The following is a 25,842-nucleotide window of genomic DNA, read 5'->3' as shown; positions in this document are numbered from 1 at the left end:
CATTTAAAGGTGTAGGTATCTAGGGGATGTAGCTACAGAAGTGTGGTGTGTCCACATTTAAAGGTGTAGGTATCCTGAGGTTTGTTGAGAGGGTATTGTATTGAAGTGTGGTGTGTCCACATTTAAAGGTGTAGGTATCCTGAGGTTTGTTGAGAGGGTATTGTATAAAAACTAGGCTGGTTGGAAGGCCTTAAAATAAGGTTTAGGGATGGATGGGTGTTCCTGCCCATCTTTTCACAGAAAAATTACATTCTTATGTAGGAAATATTGATCAAATTTTGTTTTATATTAATAAATACCACAAAAATGTCCCATAAAAAAAATGTCTGTTTACATAATTATTTGTTGCATGAAGCAAGCTTAAGAATTACATAAGATTTATTCAAAGTGATCAGTGTCTTATTTCCTTGAACAGCAGTTTACCCCACATGGGACTATATGGATGTACCATTACAGTAATTTCATCCTGGTCATCCACCATTGGTCGTTTTTCATTGCCCCATTTAAAGATGCTTCCCTCCATATTGACAAACTCAAAGTGATCATCATCTGTAAAAGATCAACAACTACTATTGATTACATAAATATGGTTATAGTAAGATATTGCTGTGGTATGGTAGTGGTACACACAAATTGTTCACGTGCGCAGGAATTTTTGACATGCGCAAATGTCATGAATCGTGTAAAAAGTTGATTAGAAATTAATTTTGCGCATTCTGAAATTTTAAATGCGCGTGCGCGTGTAACCTCTTGTAAAACATGCCATTTTTAGTGCACAAAAAGTTTACCCTTAATTAAATTAACCTTTCACCAAGTGTCAATAAAAAATCGCTTTTAGTTTTTATTCTATGACCAATCATTAAAAATCATAAAATCGCGCTTAAGTCATATTGCACAACTATGACGTCGATGCATAAAAAATGGGGGAGAAAGACAGAAGAATAATATAAAAGAGAAACAGGACGATTACAAGGAGTTATCCGCTCAATGTGGATAACTAATAACTGAAAGTTATAATACAACAAAGGATTTATGAATTGTATTAGAACTGACCTATGATTTTCTTTTGACGGCTTTCAAGATAACGATTTATCAAGGTAGAAGAACGATAGCCTACTGCGCAATACATCACAACTTTTACTTTTGCATCAACTGCGAATTCTAAAAAAAACAAAATTTGAAGTACTCATGTTATCATTTTTTTTAATTCAAGGTCAATCATAAAATTAATATTCAAAATGAAGTTCAAGTCAAGGTATTCAAACATTATAAACTATTTGAGACAAAAAGAATGAGAAAGAATATTTACTATTGTTGAATGCATGTTCTTGAAGAACCTTTTGTACTTCTCTCATGTCGATTGTGTCAGGATTCAGTTGAATAGCCCCAGGCAGGTGACTAACAACATACTCTTCTCGTGGTCGACAGTCCTAAAAAAAAACAATTCGCTATTGTTAACGCTTATCACTTTAGAGCATACCACAAGTGTTCTTAATTTCATCTTCAATTTAGGAAATTAGGATTAGTCCCATGGCATCCACAGTACAGCACCTATCACAAACGACAGGGGCTGAGATGATGGACAAGTACAATCACCGGGGTAACCCTCCTACTCTTCCGAAAGATGTACTGGGTTCTTTAAAAAGCACACAAGCCACTACACTCCTTATCAGAGAAATCAATCGATCAAAATTAATTTCCAAAATGGTGGCGTCACCAAAAAAGCAAAAGCTTGTGTCAGGGACACCAAAACAAATCATTCAAAACAAAACAGAAATGAAAATAACAATAAGACATAAAGCGGTACATTTCAATTGAAGTAAAAATTAATACATTTTCAATTGCTAGAGGTAAATATATTAACAAAAACATGGCCGCTAAGTATTGTTTGATAAATAATATTTTGCAATCTTTTTGAAACTATTTACATTTTGCATGTTTTGGAACAAAAGACTTGTTCTACAACCAGTTTGATAAGGTCCTTGAACCTGTGCCGATTGTGTTGCTACGATTTGCTTTAACCGTTCAGTCAACTCGACTCGACATCGTAATGATGTCATTTAATATTAACCACCAATCTGAAAATTCAGTTTACTTACACAAATAAGAAAATCTTCTATTTCTGATCCTTGATGTTTTTTTTGCATCCATTTATAAACACCATTTGTTGAAATGATTGGGACGTCCTTGAATTTTTTGGCTACAGTATTAATAACCATACTCAGACCAAACGCAGCAGGTTTGTCCGCAAATTCTTCACTGAATAATGATGCAATATTCGAATATTTTCTAAAAAAAATCATTTTATTAATATTATTTATAAATGAAAATGTTTGTGAATTTAAAATAAAAATCTTTATTATTTATATATAGACATTTTTCCATTATTATATAAAAATAATATAAAATTCATTTAATAATTAATAAATAGGACCTAGCTAGTACTAGCTAGGCCATACCAAAGTAGTACACTGTAAATGTAGACCAGCCAGCAGTAGACTACTAGCCTAGCTAGGTCTCCTACTGCTACGTATTACTAGTACTACTAGGTAGAGCCCAGGCCTACTAGGATGCTAGTCAAGTCGCCCCATCGCAAAGTCGCCCCATACAAAGTCGCCCCTTACACAGTCGCCCCACCGCAAAGTCGCCCCAAAACAAAGTCGCCCCGACACAGTCGCCCCATCGCAAAGTCGCCCCATCGCAAAGTCGCCCCAACGCAAAGTCGCCCCATCGCCAAGTCGCCCCATCACAAAGTCGCCCTATCGCAAAGTCGCCCCAAAACGTTAAAAAATAGTTTACAGGTGCGTAAAATGTCGCAATGATACACAAAATAACACGGAACGTGTATGCATAAAAGGGGAAGTCCCGCCATGTAGTCTCAGGTTACACGATCGTCACGCACCCCCATCATCAGAGAGGAAACACCGACTAATCACTCCGCGGTCGCACTAACGTGCTAGCTTACCAGAGGGAAACCCCCGTAATTACTCCGCCGTTGTTGCACTACAACGCATCATCTGAAGATGGGGGAAACCCCGCCGGAGTTTTACGACGATATCAGTCGCGTTCGAAATCGGTCGCGTTTAATTTTGGTCGCGATAAAATGATGTTATACGATCTAGATTATTTTTACTTTGGTCGATGAATATTTATTATTATTAGGCCTATATTAATAATTTTTTGATTTTTGTTTTTATTTTACAGGTCAGTATGATGAGAAAGATGTGTGCCTTAAAAAATGACAATTTGTAAACATAGTTTAAGATTATAGTATTATCCAGCATAATGTAATGTCATTTAACAGTACATAATTATTTAAATGTGAAATATTTTATAGGAAACGTAGGCTGCGTCTGTGTCTTTTATTTTATATGCAACAAATTACGTAAAACAATTTATTTATAAACATTCAGTTTATTATTATATACATAGTATTACAATGAACATTGATTGTAAGCCTGGAAAGGCAATCCCATCATTATATCCATTATAAAATTGCATCATATCACCACTATATGTCGTAAATGATGACGTGCGTGTGTGTATTCGTCGTACGTCCGTGACGTGTACGTATTACTCCGTGCCTCTGTCTTGTTTAATTTAAAATTAAATAAACACCCGATATGAGGATATTTATTAGGCATGATAATTAGAATGTTCTATAACCAAAAGGGTTGAAAAGAATTTCTTCAGTAAAATGATCATTGTGCTGTTGAATAAAAGGCGACTCGCCATCTGAAACATTCTCTGAAACCAATCGGAGCTGCGCCTTCTGGTATCTGTTTCCTCACAGCTGCTACGTCTTTCTGCTGACCGTCGGGGAGTCCCCTTTTTAAAAAACACGCACACGATACTGTACGATGGTTTTTCCATGGTCAATATGTAGCGTTTTAAATTTTACTAAAATACCTGCATGTAAAACAATCATATCGGCGATGAAATTTTTTTTTTCTTCATTTTGAAAAGTCATTATAAAATTAAGACACATAACTTGTCAATAAATGCAAAATGATCAAGTAGCCTATAACACTCATTGTCTTACAACACTGTTATTGTTTTAACTACTGTAAATCTATACGAAGGCCTACTAGAGTACTACACATTTATACATTTATTATATTATCCTAAAAAATGAGCTGGTATCCACGCGTAGGTTGAAGAAATGATTCGTAATTGTGGCTCTGGTAACTAATTTTAAAATCATATTAAATTAACATTTTCGAAACTATAAATCAGGGATAATCTTTTTAGAACTTTCAAACAAGGGAGTATTTTTTTAATGATTTTTAAAAGCACATCACTCCATTAAAACCTGTAAAATAAAAATTAAAACACAAATTATGTATATAATAGGATAAACATTATAATGTATGCGACATTTAGCGCGACCAAAGTAACAACGCAATCGATATCAAACGCAACCGATATGATTAAAACAGCGTACTACTAGCGGCGGCGCTTCATAATCATACCGAAATAAAACCGTGGGCGACTTTGCGATGGGGCGACTTTGCGATGGGGCGACTGTGCGATGGGGCGACTTTGCGTTGGGGCGACTTTGCGTTGGGGCGACTTTAGAATGGGGCGACTGAGCCGGGGCGACTTTGTTTTGGGGCGACTTTGTTTTGGGGCGACTTTGTATTGGGCGACTTTGTATGAGGCGACTTTGCGATGGGGCGACTTGACTGGATCCCGCCTACTACACTATCTAGTAGGGGATCTAGTAGTTAGGCCTAGGTCCTAGCCTAGGCTCTGGCTAGTAGTAGTATAGCCTAGGCTAGCCTAGTAGAGGCCTGCCTAGCTGGGTAGGCTAACCTTTTAATTGTACTTGTCTCATCCTTTGATACTTTAGGGCATGGTGAATAGCACAAAGTTTCTTTGGCCATTTAAAAATGTGAAATTAGAGATTCATATAAACAACAGTCCGAACAGTAGGCCTACTAATTAACTAGGCCTAGCCTATAAATAATAGCTAGGCCACCTCCATTCATCACATCCGATCCTCCGATATGGGAGGTATATTCAGAGTGTCATTCTGACGACTTGGCAATTCTCTACTTCTCTACGGAGCGCCATTTATGCCTTTATTAACTTCAATAATAGAAATAGTACTACGGTAACTGCTCAAGTGGACCCAATTTAGCACCAGGGTAGCACAGTTATATAGAATAGAAATAAAAGTCACTACTTTTAATATCGTTTCGTATATACCCATATCACAAACTGACAAACAGAAACATCTTGTCATTCACATTGATTCAAATTTATCTTTTTCTTTTCATGTAAATAATCTCCGTTACAAACTGGGCTTGTCCATCTCCATTTTATCGCGTGCTCGGTCATTTCATTAATAAACACACATCCTCCTCTATAACACTATAATCCTCCCACACAATGACTATTGATGTAGTGTTTAGGGAATCAGATCGAATATTGACCGAATACAGACCATTCAAAATAGAGCATTTCGCATTATCCTTAAAGTTCATCCTCTCACACCACGAACTAACATTTACAATCTTCACACAGTCCAAGATCGCATGCATCTACAATAAACGAGGGGAACTGCTAGCTTTCCACCCGGAAAATATTTTATTTACATGATTTGAAAAATCTTCTAATGTAAATAATTAACAGCATCAAAATTTAACAGTGTGGCGTGTTGACCGCGAATGACTAACATCCATCTTCACCATAATACACCTGCACAGACTCATTTGCATAATAAACCAAAAATGACATCTATTATGTTTTCAAACAACATGCATAAGAATCTTCAGTACCCCACCATGCTTGGGGTTGAGCCCGAAAAAAATGGCGTTACATGATTTGAATGAAACAAACTATATAAGACTCACCAGGACAATATATGAGCTTTTCCCCGGAAAGTGCACCTATTCATTGAAATATAAAATTAAATATTAAGTCTCCAATACTAGCCCATCCATGGTTGAGGCAGAGCAATGAAAATAGAGCCCAGAAATGCACTTACTTATACTTATTACTATACATAGTCACCTATGATAATTATGATAATGTTAAAATTTCAACTATCCAGATGCGACTTCAACATTTTAGGTGGGGTTTTCTACTTTAAAAACTCGACTTCGTATATGCCTAAGGCCTAGCGGCGGAATTAGTTTAAGCTTCGAAATTGGTCTGGAAATCGGCATCCTTGCAAATGTTCTATATTTGATCTTATTTTACTCTCCATTTAACCCCATTCAAAAACCATCGGAGACAAACTATCTGTTTAAAACATGTTTATTCTGGGACGGTGCGGCCATACACACCAACTACTATGAAGAATCGGACATTTCGCTACCAATGTTGCAACATCAAAATTAACAGTGGGGCGCGTTGACCGCGAATGACTAACAATACCATCTTTCCCACTACACCTGCACAAACTCATTTGCATAATAACGGCATATCAAACTACGGTGAGAGATACATTCTCTTCTCAACACCTAACGCGTAACGAAGATAATTAATTCCTTTTTTACATTAAAATTGAGGCCGCTAAACATAAAATTTACGTATGTAATTCAACAAAACAAAATTATGAAATACAAACAGAGCGAGCACAGAAAAGCCTACTTACTAATTTTAATATTTCTATAATTTAGAAAACAATTAGATTTATCATATCACCTTTGATAATTATAATGTTAAATTTCAACTATCCAGATGCGAATTTTAGGTTGGGTTTTAAAAAAACTCGACTTCATATATGCTTCAATTTCGAAGATCTGCTTAAAACATATTTATTTATTCTGCCATAAACTTTTATTCACAACATATTAGTAGGCCTACAATACAATATCTTGCATGAAACGGATATTTAAAAGTACACTATAATGTGTAACGGTAGAATTACAATTCTAATGTAAAAGATTAACAAAATAAAAATTGAACAGTGTTTGTTGATCGCGAATAACTAACAATACCATCTTTCCCACAGCACATGTGCACACTCATTTGCATAACAAACGCACGGCATACCAAACTACGATGATATAAAATTAATTCTCTTCTAAACACGTAACGAACACAATTAAGTCCCTTTTTTAACTTTAAAATAAATTGAGGGCGCTAAACATAAAATTTATACCATCAAAGCAGTTGGCGAGAGCCAAAAAAAAAAGATGGTAAATGTGCTCTCCCTGCCTCAGCACTAAGGCCCTGCCACAGCCTTTTGGGGTCGTTTCCACCACATCACCAGATGCATTGATGTTGTCGCCTCATGATGTGTGGTGGAAAGGGGGACGTATGATCTGTGAACCCCAAACACAGTGGCTCGCATAGCCTTAACTCTATTCCACCGACCAGCGTGGGAATCGAACCCACGACATACGTGTGTTAACACGACGCTCAGACGACTGAGCCAACTGATCATTTTGGTTTCAGCAAGGTTAATAGGATATTTATGACGTAATGATGAATTACGTAATACACGTATAAATAGACTATTATCAGCTGTTCAGTCATGTTTCAGTTTGTGGTGCAACGGGTAATGCTCAGTTTTGAGTGCTATCAGCTGGGGTTCGAACCTTGACGGGTATATTTTTTATGAATATTTTTTTTTTTTTAATTTTGTATGGCATTCATTTTTCAATTAAATAGACACCATAAAACCCCAAAAAGAGCCCAGGTGTTCCTCATTTGTTAGTATTCTTGGGTACGGTGGGCTTCTTTTCAACGAGTAAGCTTCTTTTCCGCATGGGGTTCTTTTCAAGATTACTTTTGCAAACTAAAGGAGGGGAGCTTCTAGGTTCCCGCCCGGAAAATTGTATCTTTACATGATTTGAATTTCTAATAAAGATTAGCAAAATCAAAATTTAACTTTTAAATTTAATTTTGTGGCGTGTTCACCGCGAATGACTAACAATGCCATCTTCCCCACTACACCTGCACAAACTCATTTGCCTAACAACGTACGGCATACCAAACTGTTTAAAATAACTACAAGGTCCCCAGAAATGACACCTATAGTATTTTGAAACATGATATATAAGAGTCTTCACTACCCCACCATGATTGGGGTTGAGCAAAGACAATTTTGAAAAAATATTTATTGAAATATGAAATTAAATATTAATTCTCCAGTTAAGCTCACCATGGTTGGGGCAGAGCTAAGAATGAAAGCTTAGTCCCCGGAAATTATGAAACGAAATATATGTCTTCAGGACCAGCCATACAATGGTGATTGTTTCCCAAGTGTGAGACATGTAATGCACGCGGCCGTGACGGTAATTCAACAAAACAAAATTATGAAATACAAACAGAGCGAGCACACAAAAGCCTACTTACTAATTTTAATATTTCTATAATTTAGAAAACAATTACAATTATCACTTTTGATAATTAGAATGTTAAATTTCAACTATCCAGATGCGAATTTTAGGTTTGGTTTTAAAAAACTCGACTTCATAATTATGCTTCAATTTCGAAGATCTGCTTAAAACATGTTTATTTATTTATTTATTTATTTATTCTACAATAAACTTTTATTCACAACATATTAGTATAGGCCTACAATAAAAGTACACTATAATGTGTAACGGTAGAATTACAATTCTAATGCAAAAGATTAAAATAAAAATTTAACAGTGTTGTGTGTTGATCGCGAATGACTAACAATACCATCTTTCCCACAGCACATGTGCACACTCATTTGCATAACAAACGCACGGCATACCAAACTACGATGAGATAAAATTAATTCTCTTCTAAACACGCAACGAAGAGAATTAATTCCCTTTTTTTTTTACATTAAATAAATTGAGGGCGCTAAACATAAAATTTAAACCATCAAAGCAGTTGGGGAGAGCCAAAAAAAAAAAGATGGTAAATGTGCTCTCCCTGCCTCAGCACTAATGCCCTGCCACAGCCTTTTGGGGTCGTTTCCACCACATCACCAGATGCATTGATGTTTTCGCCTCATGATGTGTGGTGGAAAGGGGGACGTATGATCTGTGAACCCCAAACACAGTGGCTCGCATAGCCTTAACTCTATTCCACCGACCAGCGTGGGAATCGAACCCACGACATACGTGTTGTTAACACGACGCTCAGACGACTGAGCTAACTGATCATTTTGGTTTTAGTAAGGTTAATATGATATTTATGACGTAATGATCAATTACGTAATACACGTATAAATAGACTATTATCAGCTTTTCAGTCGTGTACTTGGTGGCGTAACGGGTAATGCTCAGTTTTGAGTGCTATCGGCTGGGGTTCGAACCTCGATGGATATTTTTATTTTGATGAATATTGTTTTTTTTAAAGAGAGATATGTGACACAGTATTGTCGAACATGTACCGGTAGGTATTCAAATATGCTTAATTGATGTAAAAATACTTTTAAAATAATAATTCATCAATTCTCTTCTTTTATCTCGTAAAAACTTTTATTACAATTCCTTGGAAATAATACATCACCTGAAACCTGTAATAATTGTATAATATAAAATATTACACATTTTCTGTATGTAGTAGGTTTAAGCGTATACACACATTCTCACGTGTATGTCATTGCGTACACATTGTGATGACAGCCTGGTTATGAAGACGTGTCACATGGCAAACACAGTAAAATATTCACAAACCAATCTGATCGGCCTACACATTCAATGTCCGTACGTATACACTTGTTGATGTGTATAAACGCACACCGTCACTGCGTACGTATACGCCTATGAATGACAACCTCGTTATGAAGACGTGTCACATGACAAACGTCTTCAAATATTCACAAACATTCCACTAATCAACTTACGGATATCCACATTCTATTGGCCTACATAATCAATGTCCGCACCTTATAAACGACGCGGACAACGCGCACACATTATAATGACCGCCTCGTTATGATGACGTGTCACATGATTAAACGTAATAAATATTCACAAACATTCCACCAATCAACTTACGCCTACCACAGCCTTGTGTATAGGTGTTTGTGGCTGGTCTAAAACGCTCTTTTCCCCCTAGGGTACCGTAGCCAAAGAAAGAGCACCAATACTATATACATCATTTGGCTACAGTCATTGTACACAATTAGTGAATAAAAAACATAATATAATATGGTGGGTTAATATATAATAATTATTTAAAGATTTATTGTCTCCCTGAAAAAAACATTTTAATACTCGGAAAAAAAAAATTTACTTGAAAACATTTAAAGCAAAAATAGTCAAATTGGTTGAATTTAACCGTTTATTTTGTCTTTTTATAAGTGAAAACATTGTTTTGGAGTTTTTCTTTCTACGGAAAGTTTGATTTTAGTAATTTTCATTGTTCATGTTTTTGGGGGATAATACATCTTTAAAATATAATTTCATATTATTTAATAAGCGCTAGGCCTATATTATTTTCTAAAATATGGTCAACATAATGTGTATGCATTTATACGTCATATATTATTTTTTTATAAAATATATTTTTATATATAAGAGGCAAATACCAAAACCATGATTCAATCTATTTCACTTTTCTTTTTATTACCGAAAGAAAAATTATAAATCATATTTTGTAATGATTCTTTTATATAGTACCATATTGAAATCAGTAGTGCTTGTAGTACTAAATGTTTATACATGTAGTATGATAATACTATATCCATCCTGAATAAGTAAAATGGAGGCGACTTAAAAAAAACTACTAATTATTTCTTATTCATTATAAATTGGGTCCACTTGAGCACAGTGTATTAACATACGAATGAGATATAACATTTTAGTGATTTTATTTCTATTTATATCACTGTGCTCCTCTTGTGCCAAATTGGGTCCACTTGAGCACAGTGTATTAACATACGAAAATATATTTAAATTAGTGACTTATTTCTATTCTATATCACTGTGCTCCACCGGTGCCAAATTTGATCCACTGGACCAGTTACCGTAGTACTATTTCTATTTCTGAAGTTAAAAATGGCGCTCCGTAGAGAAGTAGAGAATGCTCCAGTCGTCAGAATGACGTTCTGAATATACCTCGATATGGATGATAGCGACGATCCACCAACCTGTGGGTGGTCATCTGATTTTTATTGATTAGATTAGATTATGGTCTTGTGACCTTTAATATTTACGAAAAAATTAACGAATTTTTAATCGATGACAATTGTCTGTACCACTTGGGTAGCGACCACAATGTAATTATTATTGACCTAAAACATGAATATAACAAGAAGAATGATACGGTTCATATTGATAGTAAACAAACTTACTGGAATATAAACCGAGATCAAAATTGGGAACCATTTCAGCAAGCTATTAAAACTAAATTTGTAAATTGGAATCCTTCAAATTTAAATGCAGATGAAGCATGGAGTCAGTGGAAAGATAATATCATATCCACTGCTGAATGTTGCTTTGGTTACAGATCAAAATCTAAAAAACACAAACCATGGTTTGATAAAGAAATTGAAGGGTTAATTTTGGAAAGACGAAACGCCTGTCAAGCGCACCGCCATTATTCCAAGAACAAAGATAATATTGACTTCGATAAAGATAGGTGTAATACATTATGGAACCATTATCAGCTTAAACGCAAAGAATGCAAATTAATAATAAATAAGAAAATCATGCTTAATCGAATAAATAAATGTACAAAGCTTGCTGAAAAGGGTGGCGCCCAATGTAGTGATTTTTGGTCGATGTTAAAAGGTAAACAGAAAAACAACAAAGCAAACTCTATTATTATTCCTAACACACAGAATGTAACGTCTGATAGGGAAACGATGAAATCATCAATAGCCGAATATTATAAGAACCTAGGTAAAACCAATTTAATATCAAATGATGATCATTTATCCATGTATTTAGAAGAGGATGATAATCCAGACTGTAACTGGGATAATGATAATAACCTAGATGAACTTAATCTCACTTTCGATGACGTTGCCAATGCAATCAAACATTGCAAAAACAACAAAAGTCCTGGCTTAGATACGATAACAAATGAAATGTTAAAAAATGGAGGTCATGCTCTTACAAATTCATTGTTTAATCTATTTAAGAGGTTATGTGAACTTAAAACTATCCCAAATGATTGGAACATGGGTACTATAATTCCGCTCTTAAAAAAAGGTGATCCTAGAGATCTAAACAACTACAGGGGTATAACGCTTAACTCATGTGTTGCTAAAGTTTATAACCGTATCATCTCCCAAACAGTGTCAAACTTCATTGAAGAATTCAACCTCTTGAGCGAAGTTCAGGGTGGTTTTAGAGCAGAAAGAAGATGTGAAGATCACATCTTCACACTTAAGAGCATTATAAGTGCAAGACAATCAGAAGGGAAAAAAACATTTCTCGCTTTTTTGGATTTTAAGAAAGCATTTGACACTGTTTGGAGAGATGGACTTTTTTCAGCTGTTAAGAGAATAGGTATTAGGGGTAATATGCTAGAAATTATTAAGAATCTTTATATGAATGTAAAAGGTAAAGTTAGGTTTGGTGATATTGAAACTGACTTTTTTAACATTGAAGAAGGTGTAAAACAAGGGTGTTCACTATCCCCAATTTTATTTTCCATCTTCATAAATGAACTTAGAACAATGATACGTACCAAAGACCTTGGAGTAAACATATTTGATGTTAGAATTGGAGCTCTCTTTTGGGCTGACGATGTAGTGTTAATCGGTGATGACGAAAGAGAATTGAACCTTCTTCTCCAAACAGCAAGTGAATTTTCCAGAAAGTGGAAGCTTGCTTTTAATTTTAACAAATCCAATGTCCTCATCACCGGACAACGGACAAACAAATATAAAAAGTGGAAATTAGGAAACCACTACATTACGGAAACTAATTCTTATAAATATCTTGGGATCTACATCTCTAACGTTAACACCGATTCACAACATGTTGAGGAAGTCCTAATGAAAGGTAATAGGATAATTGCATACATAAAATCTATAATTTACAACCAAGATGATTTTAATAGAGTGTATTTTGGTGATTTGCTTTGGAGAGTGATTGGCCTGCCCACTATCAATTATGGATGCTCCGTTTGGTTAAGTGGAGGGAAATCTGAAAAAATAGAAAACCTTCAGTATCAAATGGCAAGGATAATTCTAAAAGCACCTAGAAATACAGCTAAAGAAGCTCTCTATGGTGACCTAGGATGGTACTCACTTGCCACTATACATAACAACTTTAGAATAAAATATTTCCAACGGTTGAAGAACTTAGATGATGATAGGTGGCCACGTCTACTCTTCAAAGCAATCATGCAAAATCAAAATAACCTGAAATGGAAGTGGCTAAGCCATATTCGATGCCTACTTTCAAAATACGATTTGTGTAATTATTTTAATATAGATCCATCAGTTGACCTTTCGTTAAATTTTATGCCAGTAAATTGCAATAATGATGATCGAGAATGGTTCGAAAGAGCCCAAAAGAAATCAACATTAAACAATTATTTAATGTATAAAGATAAACCATCATTCGAAAAATACTTGGATGACAAAATTGACTTCAAAGGAGTAAATTTAAAATTTAAAGCTAGGTCTAACTGTTTGGATCTTGAAGGAAGAAAGATTGGTTGGCACGAGAATTTCAATGGTTGTTGTAAATTATGTATTAATGGGTCAATTGAAAATATTAAACATTTCCTTTTAGAATGTCCTGGATTAAATAATATTAGGTATAAGGTGTTTGATGAAATTAAAAATTCTTTATATGAAAACAATCTACAAGAGTACTGGGACATATTTACAAATTGTTCTGCTGACCTAAAACTTCACTATTTACTTGATGATTTATTTTCTGAGAATGCCACACTTGGTTCAATTTTTGACAAGTTTTGTAAGATTTATTTAAAAGACTCTTGGAAAAAACGAACTGAAATTTTAAATAACCCTGCAAATAATGTTTAAATTGTTTTTTTTTTGTTTTTAACTGTATATTAATTGCTTTTAATTTGTACTTTGTCAGTGAGACTAGATCTCTTTTTTCTTTTTAATTTTGTTTTGGATGCACCGTTAGGTATTGTCTAACGTGTGCCACTGTTACTCAAGTGAATCCATTAAATTGTATTGTATTGTATTGTATTGACAGAGCAAAGATAGTGTAGAATCTTTGTTGACAGTAAAATTGTGGAGGGCGCTATCAAACATCAATGATTGACAGATTCGTCATCATATCCCACAACAAAAAACAAGGTCGCGGGAAGAAGATTGGTACATGACACGGTTGCGACGGACGGTTTTTGTTTTGTTTATAAACGGTTCGTAGGTACGTAGCAGCATGGTATGTAGGCCTACTGTGTCCATACAACATTTATGAAGTGGGTTTACCTACTAGCCTACTACTAACTTGGGCCTAGCTAGTACTAGTAGCTAGCTAGCCTACTAGTACTACACTCTACCTATAAATCCCGGCCTAGGCCTAGGCTAGGCTAAGCTACCTTCTCTACATAAAACATAATACACCACACCCCTATCATAATAATGGTATAGTCCATATAAGTCGAGGTGGCCGAAAACGGCACCTGATCCGGGCCTAGCTAGCTAGCTAGGCTAGTACTAGCCTAGTTAGCCTAAATAAATAAACTAGTAGTACTAGGCCTAGGCAAGTACTAGTAGGCCTAGGCCTACTAGCTAAGGCTTAGGCTAGGTAGGCATACTACCAGCCTACTCTACTAGGCCTACCTAGTAGTAGCCTAGTCCCACTCCTTCCTAGCCTAGCTAGGCCTAGTAGTCCTTAGTTATAGTCCTGGCTTTTTTTATTAGGCCTAGGATTCAATAATCTTCCTAGCCTAGCCAAGAAAGGATAGGCCTTGGCTAATTAATAATAATACTAGGCCTAGGCCTAATTCATTTGGAGTTTACACTTTTAAAACAGAGAGGCACTCGACCAACATTATATGTGCTCAATAGGCTAATTTTTACCATATACATGGTAGTATTTATTGTATCTGTTTTATACCTGTGGCAACTTTCGTTGCTGTTGGTTTTGATGAAATAAAATTAACAAGAGGATTAATTAAGAAGATGCAACACCAAAACAAACAAAAACGCAAGGACAAACTATTAACACTAAAAGATTTAAAAACTGTATAATATCAAAAATGAATTGGGCAACAGAGATGTAGACTACACTAGCTAGGCCTATATGAAAGAGAGACCAAGCAATTTTCTTAGCATTTCACTTTTTTTCTATAGTAACTATCAAGGCAGGAATTTTCGAAAATTGAGTCAATGACCATATTAATAAAAACTAGAAATCAGTTTTAGTTTTTTTTAGCATTATTAGTTGAACTTAGACATGTATTGAGCATAAAATTAGGCCAACAGTGTTTATCCATGTTCATTACATAATTTGGCTCCAGATAGATATATATATATATATAAATGATAAAGACGCTAGTAAATTACCAACTGAACATTTTATTGCACTACAGGCTGTTTCATGAGTATGAACTCAATCTTCAGGTGCTTGGCTCTGAATGATAGTCACAAGTGAATACAAAATGCAGTATATATATATATATATTGAAAGAGTCTCAGTATAACAGTAATAAGATTAGACTGCATGCATCCTGTTGCACTTAAATTAATAGTGTTGTGAGAAATTTACAACAACAATATCTATAAAAGTCAGTGCAATAATAATCTAAGCACTTTAATTTAACTTATTCTATAATCTTCATGAGTATAAAATTTGTTTAGACATGAAATGGTAACTTACCGCAGAATACGAATCATAATGCAAATCCCTGAAGTAGTGGTGTAGGCTTAGTAATATAATGTTAACTCAATGTGTAACTTAAGACTGCGGTTGTACAATTACAACAGGAACTCAAAAGCATTTGGGTCAAAAGTTCAACAACAAAAAAAAAGAAGCAAATCTTATAATTCACAGGGAAACACAATTCTGTACAAGGACTTGTATGGGACAGTTTCAAAATCTCAAAACATTGAAGGAGAATCATAATGTTGATAAAGTATTGCAGTCATCCTCTGCTAATAACATACACTGATTGAGGTCTTCTTTTTACTATTTTAAAATATTGAAAGTAATTATTATTTTCAGTCTGTTTTGTGAACTATAAATGAGTGGTGTACGTAGGGACAGTCCATCTCGGATGGTTGCTTTAGATTTGATGTTACGGACGTTCATGAATTCGACAGAGTTCAATGATATTCAAAGCAAAAATTGGGATGCGATTGCAAAGCTTATTCCTGGAACAACACCACGAGAGGTACAGTATTCTTGGAATAATATAACCTAAAAGCTCTGTCTACACTTTATGTATCATAAAAATGTGATGTACCCAAATATGGACATGATGATGCCATATCACTACCATATTTGACCATATCACTACTATATTTGGGCACATCACATTTTTTTGTCACATAAAGTTTGTATACAAGGCTTAAGAGTACCTATATACTACCAGGATTTGTTTAGTATATACTACTATAAAAAACGTATTTCATTACAGTGCGAACAAAGGTTTGAAGAGCTGCAAATTGCTGCTGGTGATCTAGCTGCAGTTGGTGACCTTTCAACTATTGCAGCTCAGAGAATTCACCCATTACCAAGATCTCACCTCACACACTTGTCACTCACAAAATATGTGAAAGGATTAATTAAAGATGATTGTACGCTACTTAATCGGAGTGCCTCTAACACAGAGTATGGAGCGAGTAAGATTAACGGTATTTACACTTTTTTTTAAATGGACATATTAAATATGTTGTGATTGAATTTAAATCAATCTCTTATTGAATTAAAATTTCAATACTTCAATCAGTATGTACATTTTTTTTTTCTAGTTGGAAAAGAGCCTACTACTACGAATAAAAACAATCAAATGGTTGGTATATTATTTAATATTTGAGTTTCTTGATTTATTAAATTTAATGATTCCATTGATTGTAATCAATTTTTCAGATTCATCGAATCAGTTTAAGAACAAAGTGTTAAGTTTATTATAATTTTCAAATGCTACCTTTTTATCTTTTTGACATTGTTCATGTCTTTGTATCCGTTTTGTGTTCCTGTTATTGGCGAATTTCTTTTGCTGTTGGTTGGGTTTGGAAATAAAATAAAAAAATAAAATTAATCATTCATACAAAAATATAAATTAATTATCATAAATATTGTTTGAAGGAGAAAACATCTAAAGTGCAGACGGTAAAAGTGGAAACAGATTCCGAGCCTGTAGACCAAGGGTGAGTGACTTTTAAAGTGTTAGTAGTTGTTCCATTGACTTGATACATACATACTCTTTATGTGACAAACAAAAATGTGATGTGCCCATATATGGACAGGGAAACATTTCATTCTAAAATTTTGTCTAGCAATATTGCTATTCAAAATGAATTTTGAGTCGAGAAACATAGTTTTGTATTGTATTTTTGGCTACACAATTTTAGAAATGTGTAGCAATAAGGTTGTTTTGTATAGCTTTTTGCTATGCTACACTGGCGAAATTATTCCTTGATGGACATGATGTCATATCACTACTATATTTGGGCATATCACTACCATATTTGGGCACATCACACTTTTTAGTCACTAGTTTAATAGTGTAAACAGAGTTTAAGAATCTTTATTTGAGCATGAGAAGACGCTGTGAAGGAGTCGAAACATTTTAAACATATTTTTCTTTTAGTTATTTATAAAACATATACTAAGTCTAATTTGTAATATTGGAATTATGAAATATAAATTGGTTACTTTTTAGACCAAATATGGTGATTCATGTTTGCGATGAAGCAAAAAATTGTAAGTACAGAGAATGAAGAAAGTTTTATCTATTATAAAAAATAAAAAAAAATAAATAAAAAATGAATAAAAAAAAACAATTCTAATAAAATAAAGTACATAACATGTTATAAACGTAAATCTCGAGTACACCAGCAGTGAAGTCAACTGATACTAAGTATCTAAGTATAGTACATTTGTCTTCAGAAGAAGACGGCTACAAGAACAATAGGGAGGTTTCGCAACCTTACGAATACGATAACGAAAACGGATACGTCATACATTTGTGAAACTTTTGAGCTAATCCCCATTTCATATTCGTAAAGCGTATTCGTGTTGACGAATATCACCAGTCATATTCGTAACTACAAAACGAGTATAGTTTTTGATCTATTTTGCACATTTTGCATTTGAATCAGAAATGATTCATGATTATAATAATTATAGATTTATTGAAAGTAATTTACTAAAGTAATTTACTAAAATGCAGGTCAATTTTGATAAATAGCAGTTTTTAAAGTCCTCACTCGCTTTGATGTTACGCTAGGCCTAGGCAGCCAAGCACCAAGCAACACGTACCTGCGCTTCGCTCAAATTTACCGCAGTCATAATTTTGGACGCGCCTCAATATTTCGTTGCCATGCGAAACAGATTTTTTTATGGCTTACGAAAACGAATACGTGTGCGTGACGTATCCGTTTTCGTTATCGTATTCGTAAGATTGCGAAACCTCTCTAATAACAGTAATATATTAATGTCAGAAATACTAGATTGTAAACTATATGCTAAACTTACCTCAATGTTATCTGTCGACAACAGTGAAGCAAGACTTTGTGTGTCCACGTGATCTTCTTGTCCAAGAGATGCAGTATTTTTCAGAGTATCTATCGGTGGATGCACAGCGTTGGGAAGAAGTGGATATCTCCGTTCATTGTGATGTGCAGATATTTGATTGGCTGATGAGGTTTGTGAAACGACGTGACCCGACCTCAACACAAACTGTACCTCATCTTGGTAATTACTATAAAATAGAAAATTATATATCATATTATCTATGTAACACTTATAATGTTCCTAAAACCAAAATTATTTACAATTTTTTATTTCCAAATTTCAGAACCAAGCAATGTTGTTTCAATACTGATATCATCTGATTTCCTGAAAATGAAAAATCTTGTAAGAAACGTATTTCAATATTTTTGAAAAATACAGACTATATCTACAACAGCATTCAAATTCTATACTAAAGTACTTTAAGCTCTGTCTACACCATCAAACTAGTTTGACAAAAAAGTGTGCCCAAATAGGGTGGTGATATGCCCAAGTATGGTAGTGATATGACATCATCATGTTCATATTTGGGCACATCACATTTTTTTTTGTCACATAAAGTTTGGTAGTGTAGACAAGGCTTTAGGATGGTTTTCAGTGTAGAATGGGGTTATATTAAATGTTAGTTTAAATTATTGTCTGATCATACATATGATTACGATTATTAGGTAAAATGTTTAAGGTTTTTTTTTTTACTTTTAGGTAGAAGAATGTGTAAAGTATTGCCATGACAACCTAAGTGCCATTGTTGCAACACCCTGTAACATGAACTGCATAAATGATGACCTCATTACCAGGTCTGTTTAAATTAGATTATTACTACTGGGACAATTAACTTAGTTTCCTGGCCATCTGCTGTTCTTTGCAACGGCCTTCCAAATCAATCAGGAAAGCCGAATCACTCGTCACATTCAAACGACTCCTCAACTTTCAACGTTAATTAATTTTGTGCTTTTTACATTTTCTGTTGATCAGCGCTTAGAGGCGGCCTGCATTTTGCACTATATAAATTGAACATTATTATTTAGAACGTGCAGGGAGGTATAACACCTCCCTGAAACGTGCATGCCAGATGATTTTACGATTTTAGTAATGTATGTCAGCCAGTACTGTACATTATTTTGAATTTGTTTCAGAATTTCAGCATTGTTTACAGACATAGAAATAGATGATGTCAAAGACCGTAAAGACAAATTCAAAAGGTTTGTGTCAATTAGTGATGTTCTAACTATTTCAGTCATTGCCGACTTTTATAGCTTCGACCCACTTTTATTTCATCATCGGTAAAAATGTTAATTTATGTCAATTGCACTTGATAATAATGTAATATTGTATAAGGCAGTACACCTAACAAAGTAAGTCATTGCCTATGTAAACAAAATTGCACTGGTTAAACCAGGGAGTTGTAATTAACAAACTCGCTGGTTAAGCCAGGGAGTTGTAATTAACAAACTCGCTGGTTAAACCAGGGAGTTGTAATTAACAAACTCGCTGGTTAAACCAGGGAGTTGTAATTAACAAACTCGCTGGTAAAACCAGGGAGTTGTAATTAACAAACTCGCTGGTTAAACCAGGGAGTTGTAATTAACAAACTCGCTGGTTAAACCTATCAATATTTTTATTATGTATAAAATGTATTTGTGTTCTAACAATAGCGTACTATTTATATACTTTCACAGCAAACTATTCTGTAAAAAAATAGTTGACCTTTTTAAGTGTGGCCAGAAAGCAGCTTCTCTATACAGGTTAGTTTACAATGTACCACAATTTTAGTTTTAATTAAATCAAATAGTTGAAATATTATATTTTACAAAACAGAATATTATTATCTTTGTGTTTGTTTGATTTTAGGTGCCAATATTGTAAAAGAATGATCACGCATTCACTTCAGAGTAAAGTCAAATGTTTGACAAAAAGGTAAGTTATTTTTTGGCAGAAAATAGATATAGAAACTATTGTGAAAAATGAATGAAACTATGTCGAAAGGAATTTTATAAATATTTTTTTTATTTTACAGAGTGACAATAGATCATCATGGTAACATAGCATTTAATCATGTTAGGTAAGCTTTTATTTTTAGTGACTATTATTTTATAAAATACATTTACTGACTGTACCTGTAAACTACAGCAAAATGTGTGCAGTTACTGTACACTTTTTGCTGTTGTTTACAGGGACAGTCAGTAAATGCGTATAAATTAATCACCTAATTGGTTACCGCTTAAATTAATTAGTGGATCATCTTATTTGTTCTTTATTTTTTGTTAGGGATCCAACATGGGATGTAAACGACTACCTTATGTGTTTGCATAATCAAGCAAAAAATTGGCAAGAAGTGTACTGGCAAATTTGGGGAACCGTAAACTTTCTGTCTTGCTCTCGATGCAACCAAGTACGTACTCAAATTCTGTTTCTTATGCTTATAAAAAGAAGTGTTACGAATGTGCCACACACTTCTGTACATGTGTTCAGTCTTGTTAAAAAATCACTCGCCATTTTGTAAGAGGTAATTTACAACTTACCTAGTTTAAATTTGCTTTTGGTCAGGTGTTTCCATGCTCCGAGCTTGGACATTGTCGCTTTCATCCGGACACGGCTCAGTACATTTCTGGTGAAGGCCTAAAACAAACACCAATCGGCAACTATGGATGTTGCAATCTTGATGTGCTTCGCTTTGATCCCTTAGAAGAAAATAATGTAAGAGCTTGTTCATTGTAGCTACAAACATTTGTATATTTCAAATTTATCAGTGTTTAACACCATTTACAAGGTGAGATTGTATCCATGCAAGTTACGAAACTTAAAGTAATATTCCTGGTACTAATTGCAAAAAAGTGCTACAACTACGTTTTACATCACAAACTTTGAGATGATAGGATACAGTATATGTTTTATTATTTAACTTTTGTTTTCTTAGGGTTGTAGTGTACGTGACCATGTGGCACAGCTTGAAGGAGAAGATGGCTCTGACAGTAAGATACTTGATATTCTTCTACAAAGGCGTGACATCATATGTACATCACCGCCATCATTAGAAAATGAAAGGTAACCTAGATATAAAAAAATGTCATACAAACACAGCTATAGGCCTATAATTTGACAATGATTGTAAGGTTTGCATGGCAAAATCAAATGTTGATATAAAGTTTGCGATACACCATGTATACTAGTTTTGAAAAAGAACTGTTGAATTTCTCCTTTCAGAACTAATGTGGTGTACTGCAAACTTTATATCAACGATTGTATTCTTAATTGTACATATAAATATTCTAAAAAAAAAATTCATCTGGATTCAGATGATTTATGTTAGCATTGTTTTCATTTTTGTTAACCAAAAGAAACAAATATGCATATAAATATTGTAACATCATATTCAAACACAACCACAACTTGAGCCTTTTACATACATTAACATACACATTTTTTTATCAGAGGCCATGATATAAATGTGTTTTGTGATGAAGAGGCAGTTCTTGGATTAAGCAATGAAGGAGGCTTGACAAAGGGACAACTTCAGCATGTCTTTCCAGATGATAATGCTATGTTTGCTAGACCCGAGGTAATATTATAGTACCTGTACTGTACGATTCAAATGATGAGTTTCAGGACTGTAGTAATAATACAATTTATAATAAAGATCCATGACAAATACAACGACAAATACAAATGATTGTATTTAGGCACATTGTTGTAGGTGGATGATCGTCGTAAATGTTTTCACTGTCCTTTATATATACATACAAATAAAATACATATCATTAAATTATATAAATTTACATATTTAAAATACATAAACAATAGGATTGTATCAATCACTTAAAATTTCGCCCATATACAAATGACAAATGAGCATACAGTTCAAGGTAATTCAATCACGTATCATTTGCCAATTAATACCAGGATTTAGATTCCGCACTTGAATATCTTGTGTGTATTACCACATTACAGAGTGGTGTTTCTAGATACGAGACATCTGTAGATGATGATGATGACAGCGACGATGAAATTGGTGATGAAGAAGTACCTAAAGGTTTGTATACTCCATGTTCTTGTTTAGTAACCACCACAGTAGCTAATACTGTGCAGGCCATCAGGTGTTCAAACATCCTTCTGTTGCCAGTAATACTGTATAAATTATATATTAACTGTTTACTGTTAACATTTTAATATTGTATTTTGTAAAAAAAGAAAAATCTTTAATTGGACAACCTTCACACATATATTATATATATCAACTTACTGAAGACCGACCTACTTGGAGATCCATCATTGCAGTCATGAGCCATCAGCTATGAATGAATGAATGTTCCTGTGTGTAATCATCATGATTTTAACCTTGGTTTTCGAATTTCAATTACTTATGTATTTGACAATAAACTTGTACTTGAACTTGCAAGTAAAATTGAACATATATGCATAGATATAATATCTATACGGTAAATGCAAGCATTTCCTTGCTCTAGAAACGTTTAAGATTACTTTGAGGGCGCTATTCAGACTGTCTCAGTCAATAACAAACATTTTTACTACCTAGGAAAAGCCTCAAAACAACTGAAATCAACAAGACGGATATCAAACAGATTATTCAGCGCTAAGCATCTGTCGAGCACATCAGTTGAACACAATGTTAGCTGTATCCCGTAAGTAGTACTTAAGTGCTAAGTAACTGTTGAGCACATCAGTTGAACACAATGTTAGCTGTATCCCGTAATACTTAAGTGCTAAGCAACTGTCAAGCACAATGTTAGCTGTATCCCGTAAGTAATACTTAAGTGCTAAGCAACTGTTGAGCACATCAGTTGAACACAATGTTAGCTGTATCCCGTAAGTAGTACTTAAGTGCTAAGCAACTGTCAAGCACATCAGTTGAACACAATGTTAGCTGTATCCCGTAAGTAATACTTAAGTGCTAAGCAACTGTCAAGCACATCAGTTTAACACAATGTTAGCTGTATCCTGTAAGTAATACTTAAGTGCTAAGCAACTGTCAAGCACATCAGTTGAACACAGCTGCTGTTGAGACAACGTTTAACACAAAGTTAGCGGTTTCCCATAATACTTATATCATGTTCTTTTTTTCTAGATATGTGCGACATAAATGGGACTCTCAAAGATCCTTGCGTTTTAATCAAGATGCTCAGAGACAGGATGGTTAGTTAGTTTCCGTAAATTAAGGCGAACAAAAATGAAAGCTGTTAAATAAAAAAAGAAGTGACTCCAGTATTAATCTGGTCTGGAATACAATACTTTCTTTCCGACACTAATCTTCTATTATTATTATTTAGATCAGAAACGGATGAATGAATTGATAAATTACCTGGTTAAACAGCGGGTTTCTTCGCCTGACAAAGCAGATAAAAATAGACATAAAGAAGTAAGTAGGAATAATTACACTCAATTTAGCTTCATGCCAGGTACTCTATAATTAACATCCCTCCATGGATGCAGGATTGAACAATTATGAATCACATAAATGGGGTTTTTTTTTTTCTAGTATGCTGGTGGAATTTTTAGTAGATTAGAATCACAATTTAGGAACACATATCAAACTAGCAAAACCAGCACATTGCAACCTATTCAAAAGTAAGTACACTGCAGTATGACATCTTGATATTGTCAATAATTATAAATTACTCCCTCTGTGCAAGTTTTTAAAGATATTTATTACGTTGAATATTAACTGTATTTATTATTTTATAGATCCAAAACCAGATTAAATCCGAGGCCTTAACTGAAAATAAATGTAAACTGTCTGTACAGAAACTGGATATAATTTACACTGATCAAGATGGTTTATAGAATAGTCACTGCTTCTACACCATGGAAAAAGAATACTAGGATGATTTAAGCTGCACCTCCGATTCTCAAGTGTTATACTTGTAAAAATTTGTTTTTAATGTATGTAATATAACAGTGTTGTTACTTGGTTACTTTATTGATACAGTTAATATATTTCAGATTAAAATATTGGTATTCTTAAAAACGACATGTTGTCATTGGGGTTTTTTTTGGTAATTGTCAAATATCTATGAATCCTAATCTAGCATATTGTCATCAACAAATCAGAAATTTAACAACTGTATATAACTAAAGAAACATTAAATTACAACAGACATATTGCATTATATTATCAAATTTTAATTACTGAATGGATACTGAAACTGTACATTAAAAATCATATTCAACAATCGACTAGCTTAAGATACTAAAAAAAATAGCAACTAAACATACAATGACAATTTTCTGTCTTAAAAAATGGAGTGTTCTCTTTTTAATCATCTCTGTACTGTAGCAACATAGTTATGCAATTTATAAATGGCCAAAACCATAATAAAATGTGCTGTGCTTTTCCAGTTAAAACTTGCTGCAAAACCCAGTGCACAGTTAATGTCCTTCTTGATGCTACATATAAAAGTCTTTGTCGTAGCTTTGCCATTATCTTCGTTTTTGGAAAACATTTCCCCTTCCACCTCCTCTGCCTCTTCCTCTTGCAGCTGTAAAACAAGTAAAAGGTTTGCATATTATTTTAAAGTCTAGACAATCATGTTTTTAAAAAATCATTTACTTTCTTTTCTGTATTCGTTAAAAATCTAATTTTATATTTAAAAATGAGGATCAAAACAGCGACTAGACAAAAAACAAACATATTTTATTTTTAGCATATAGTTTTATGGTCAGGCTGAACACCTAGCCTAGGCCTAATTAAGAAAGAAATGTCTGACAAATATTATATGCGGGAAACGAAATGGTGAACCAACTCTTATCGCTTCAACTTACCCTGAGCTCGGAGAATAGCGGACTTTCCTCGTCCTGCACCGGCACCTTTGTTCTGCTTCGTTTTAAACATAGGGGCATTTTTTAACATGTCCGGTAAGATAAGAAACCTAATCTTACTCCCCCTTACAAATACATGTTCAAGTTGAGCCACTCTGCCGTCCCTAAATGTTACGGTAATGTTAGACATTTGACAATTCATGTTATCTTCGGCTTCGATTAGCTTTCCCCTGTACACTTCACCGGTGTTTGTTTCCAAAGTAATAACATGACCCTCCGCCTCATGTAAAACTTTTATAGGTACACCAATCGACATCTTAATTATTTAATGATAATCAAAATTCAAAATATCAGATGTGATCTTAAAAATGACGATTTTAAAGGATATGTTTACGCTGCTGATTTATCTTGATTTGTATTCACCGCAAGCGTCTCTATTTCGTTGTTCGTTTGTTGAAAAATTGTTTCTCCACTACAATCAAAACTATTATATACAGTCATTAGA

At 34.1% G+C, this 25,842-nt stretch overlaps 3 protein-coding genes across 5 annotated transcripts; 1 reads left to right on the top strand and 2 right to left on the bottom strand.

Annotated features, from left to right (window-relative positions):
* Positions 1–265: 265 nt before the first annotated feature.
* On the bottom strand, positions 266–15,755 carry LOC144835246 (uncharacterized). 2 transcript variants are annotated; one of them, XM_078690304.1, is made up of 5 exons: positions 15,705–15,755; positions 2,100–2,289; positions 1,310–1,430; positions 1,054–1,161; positions 266–549 (listed from the first exon to the last, which is right to left on the bottom strand). In XM_078690304.1, exons 1-5 carry the CDS (start codon positions 15,719–15,721, stop codon positions 392–394), a joined length of 594 nt encoding a protein of 197 aa, XP_078546430.1. In that variant the 5' UTR covers positions 15,722–15,755; the 3' UTR covers positions 266–391. The 2 variants fall into 2 exon arrangements, with proteins under 2 accessions (XP_078546430.1, XP_078546428.1); XM_078690302.1 differs by lacking the exon at positions 15,705–15,755 and adding an exon at positions 4,816–5,004.
* LOC144835236 (SANT and BTB domain regulator of class switch recombination-like) lies at positions 14,171–24,542 on the top strand. Of its 2 annotated transcripts, none has more exons than XM_078690288.1 (23): positions 14,171–14,249; positions 16,050–16,218; positions 16,465–16,669; positions 16,799–16,839; positions 17,136–17,197; positions 17,713–17,753; positions 18,552–18,746; positions 18,850–18,908; positions 19,266–19,360; positions 19,700–19,765; positions 20,243–20,308; positions 20,415–20,480; positions 20,581–20,625; positions 20,832–20,955; positions 21,111–21,260; positions 21,481–21,608; positions 21,996–22,122; positions 22,512–22,593; positions 23,098–23,203; positions 23,647–23,714; positions 23,849–23,937; positions 24,058–24,146; positions 24,264–24,542. In XM_078690288.1, the coding sequence occupies exons 2-23, from the start codon at positions 16,069–16,071 to the stop codon at positions 24,292–24,294; spliced, it is 2,085 nt and encodes a 694-aa protein (XP_078546414.1). In that variant the 5' UTR covers positions 14,171–14,249; positions 16,050–16,068; the 3' UTR covers positions 24,295–24,542. The 2 variants fall into 2 exon arrangements, with proteins under 2 accessions (XP_078546414.1, XP_078546413.1); XM_078690287.1 differs by having other exon boundaries at positions 16,465–16,681.
* Positions 24,543–24,680: 138 nt separating this feature from the next.
* Positions 24,681–25,798, bottom strand: LOC144835248 (small nuclear ribonucleoprotein Sm D3-like). Its single transcript, XM_078690306.1, has 2 exons — positions 25,341–25,798; positions 24,681–25,057 (listed from the first exon to the last, which is right to left on the bottom strand). Exons 1-2 carry the CDS (start codon positions 25,651–25,653, stop codon positions 24,999–25,001), a joined length of 372 nt encoding a protein of 123 aa, XP_078546432.1. The 5' UTR covers positions 25,654–25,798; the 3' UTR covers positions 24,681–24,998.
* Between the last annotated feature and the right edge of the window lie 44 nt (positions 25,799–25,842).

The sequence above is a fragment of the Antedon bifida genome, chromosome 2 (genome assembly GCF_963402885.1).
Source record: "Antedon bifida chromosome 2, ecAntBifi1.1, whole genome shotgun sequence".
Taxonomy (NCBI): domain Eukaryota; kingdom Metazoa; phylum Echinodermata; class Crinoidea; order Comatulida; family Antedonidae; genus Antedon; species Antedon bifida.
Note: the sequence above shows the minus strand (reverse complement) of the source record. Positions and strands in the feature narration are given on the sequence as shown.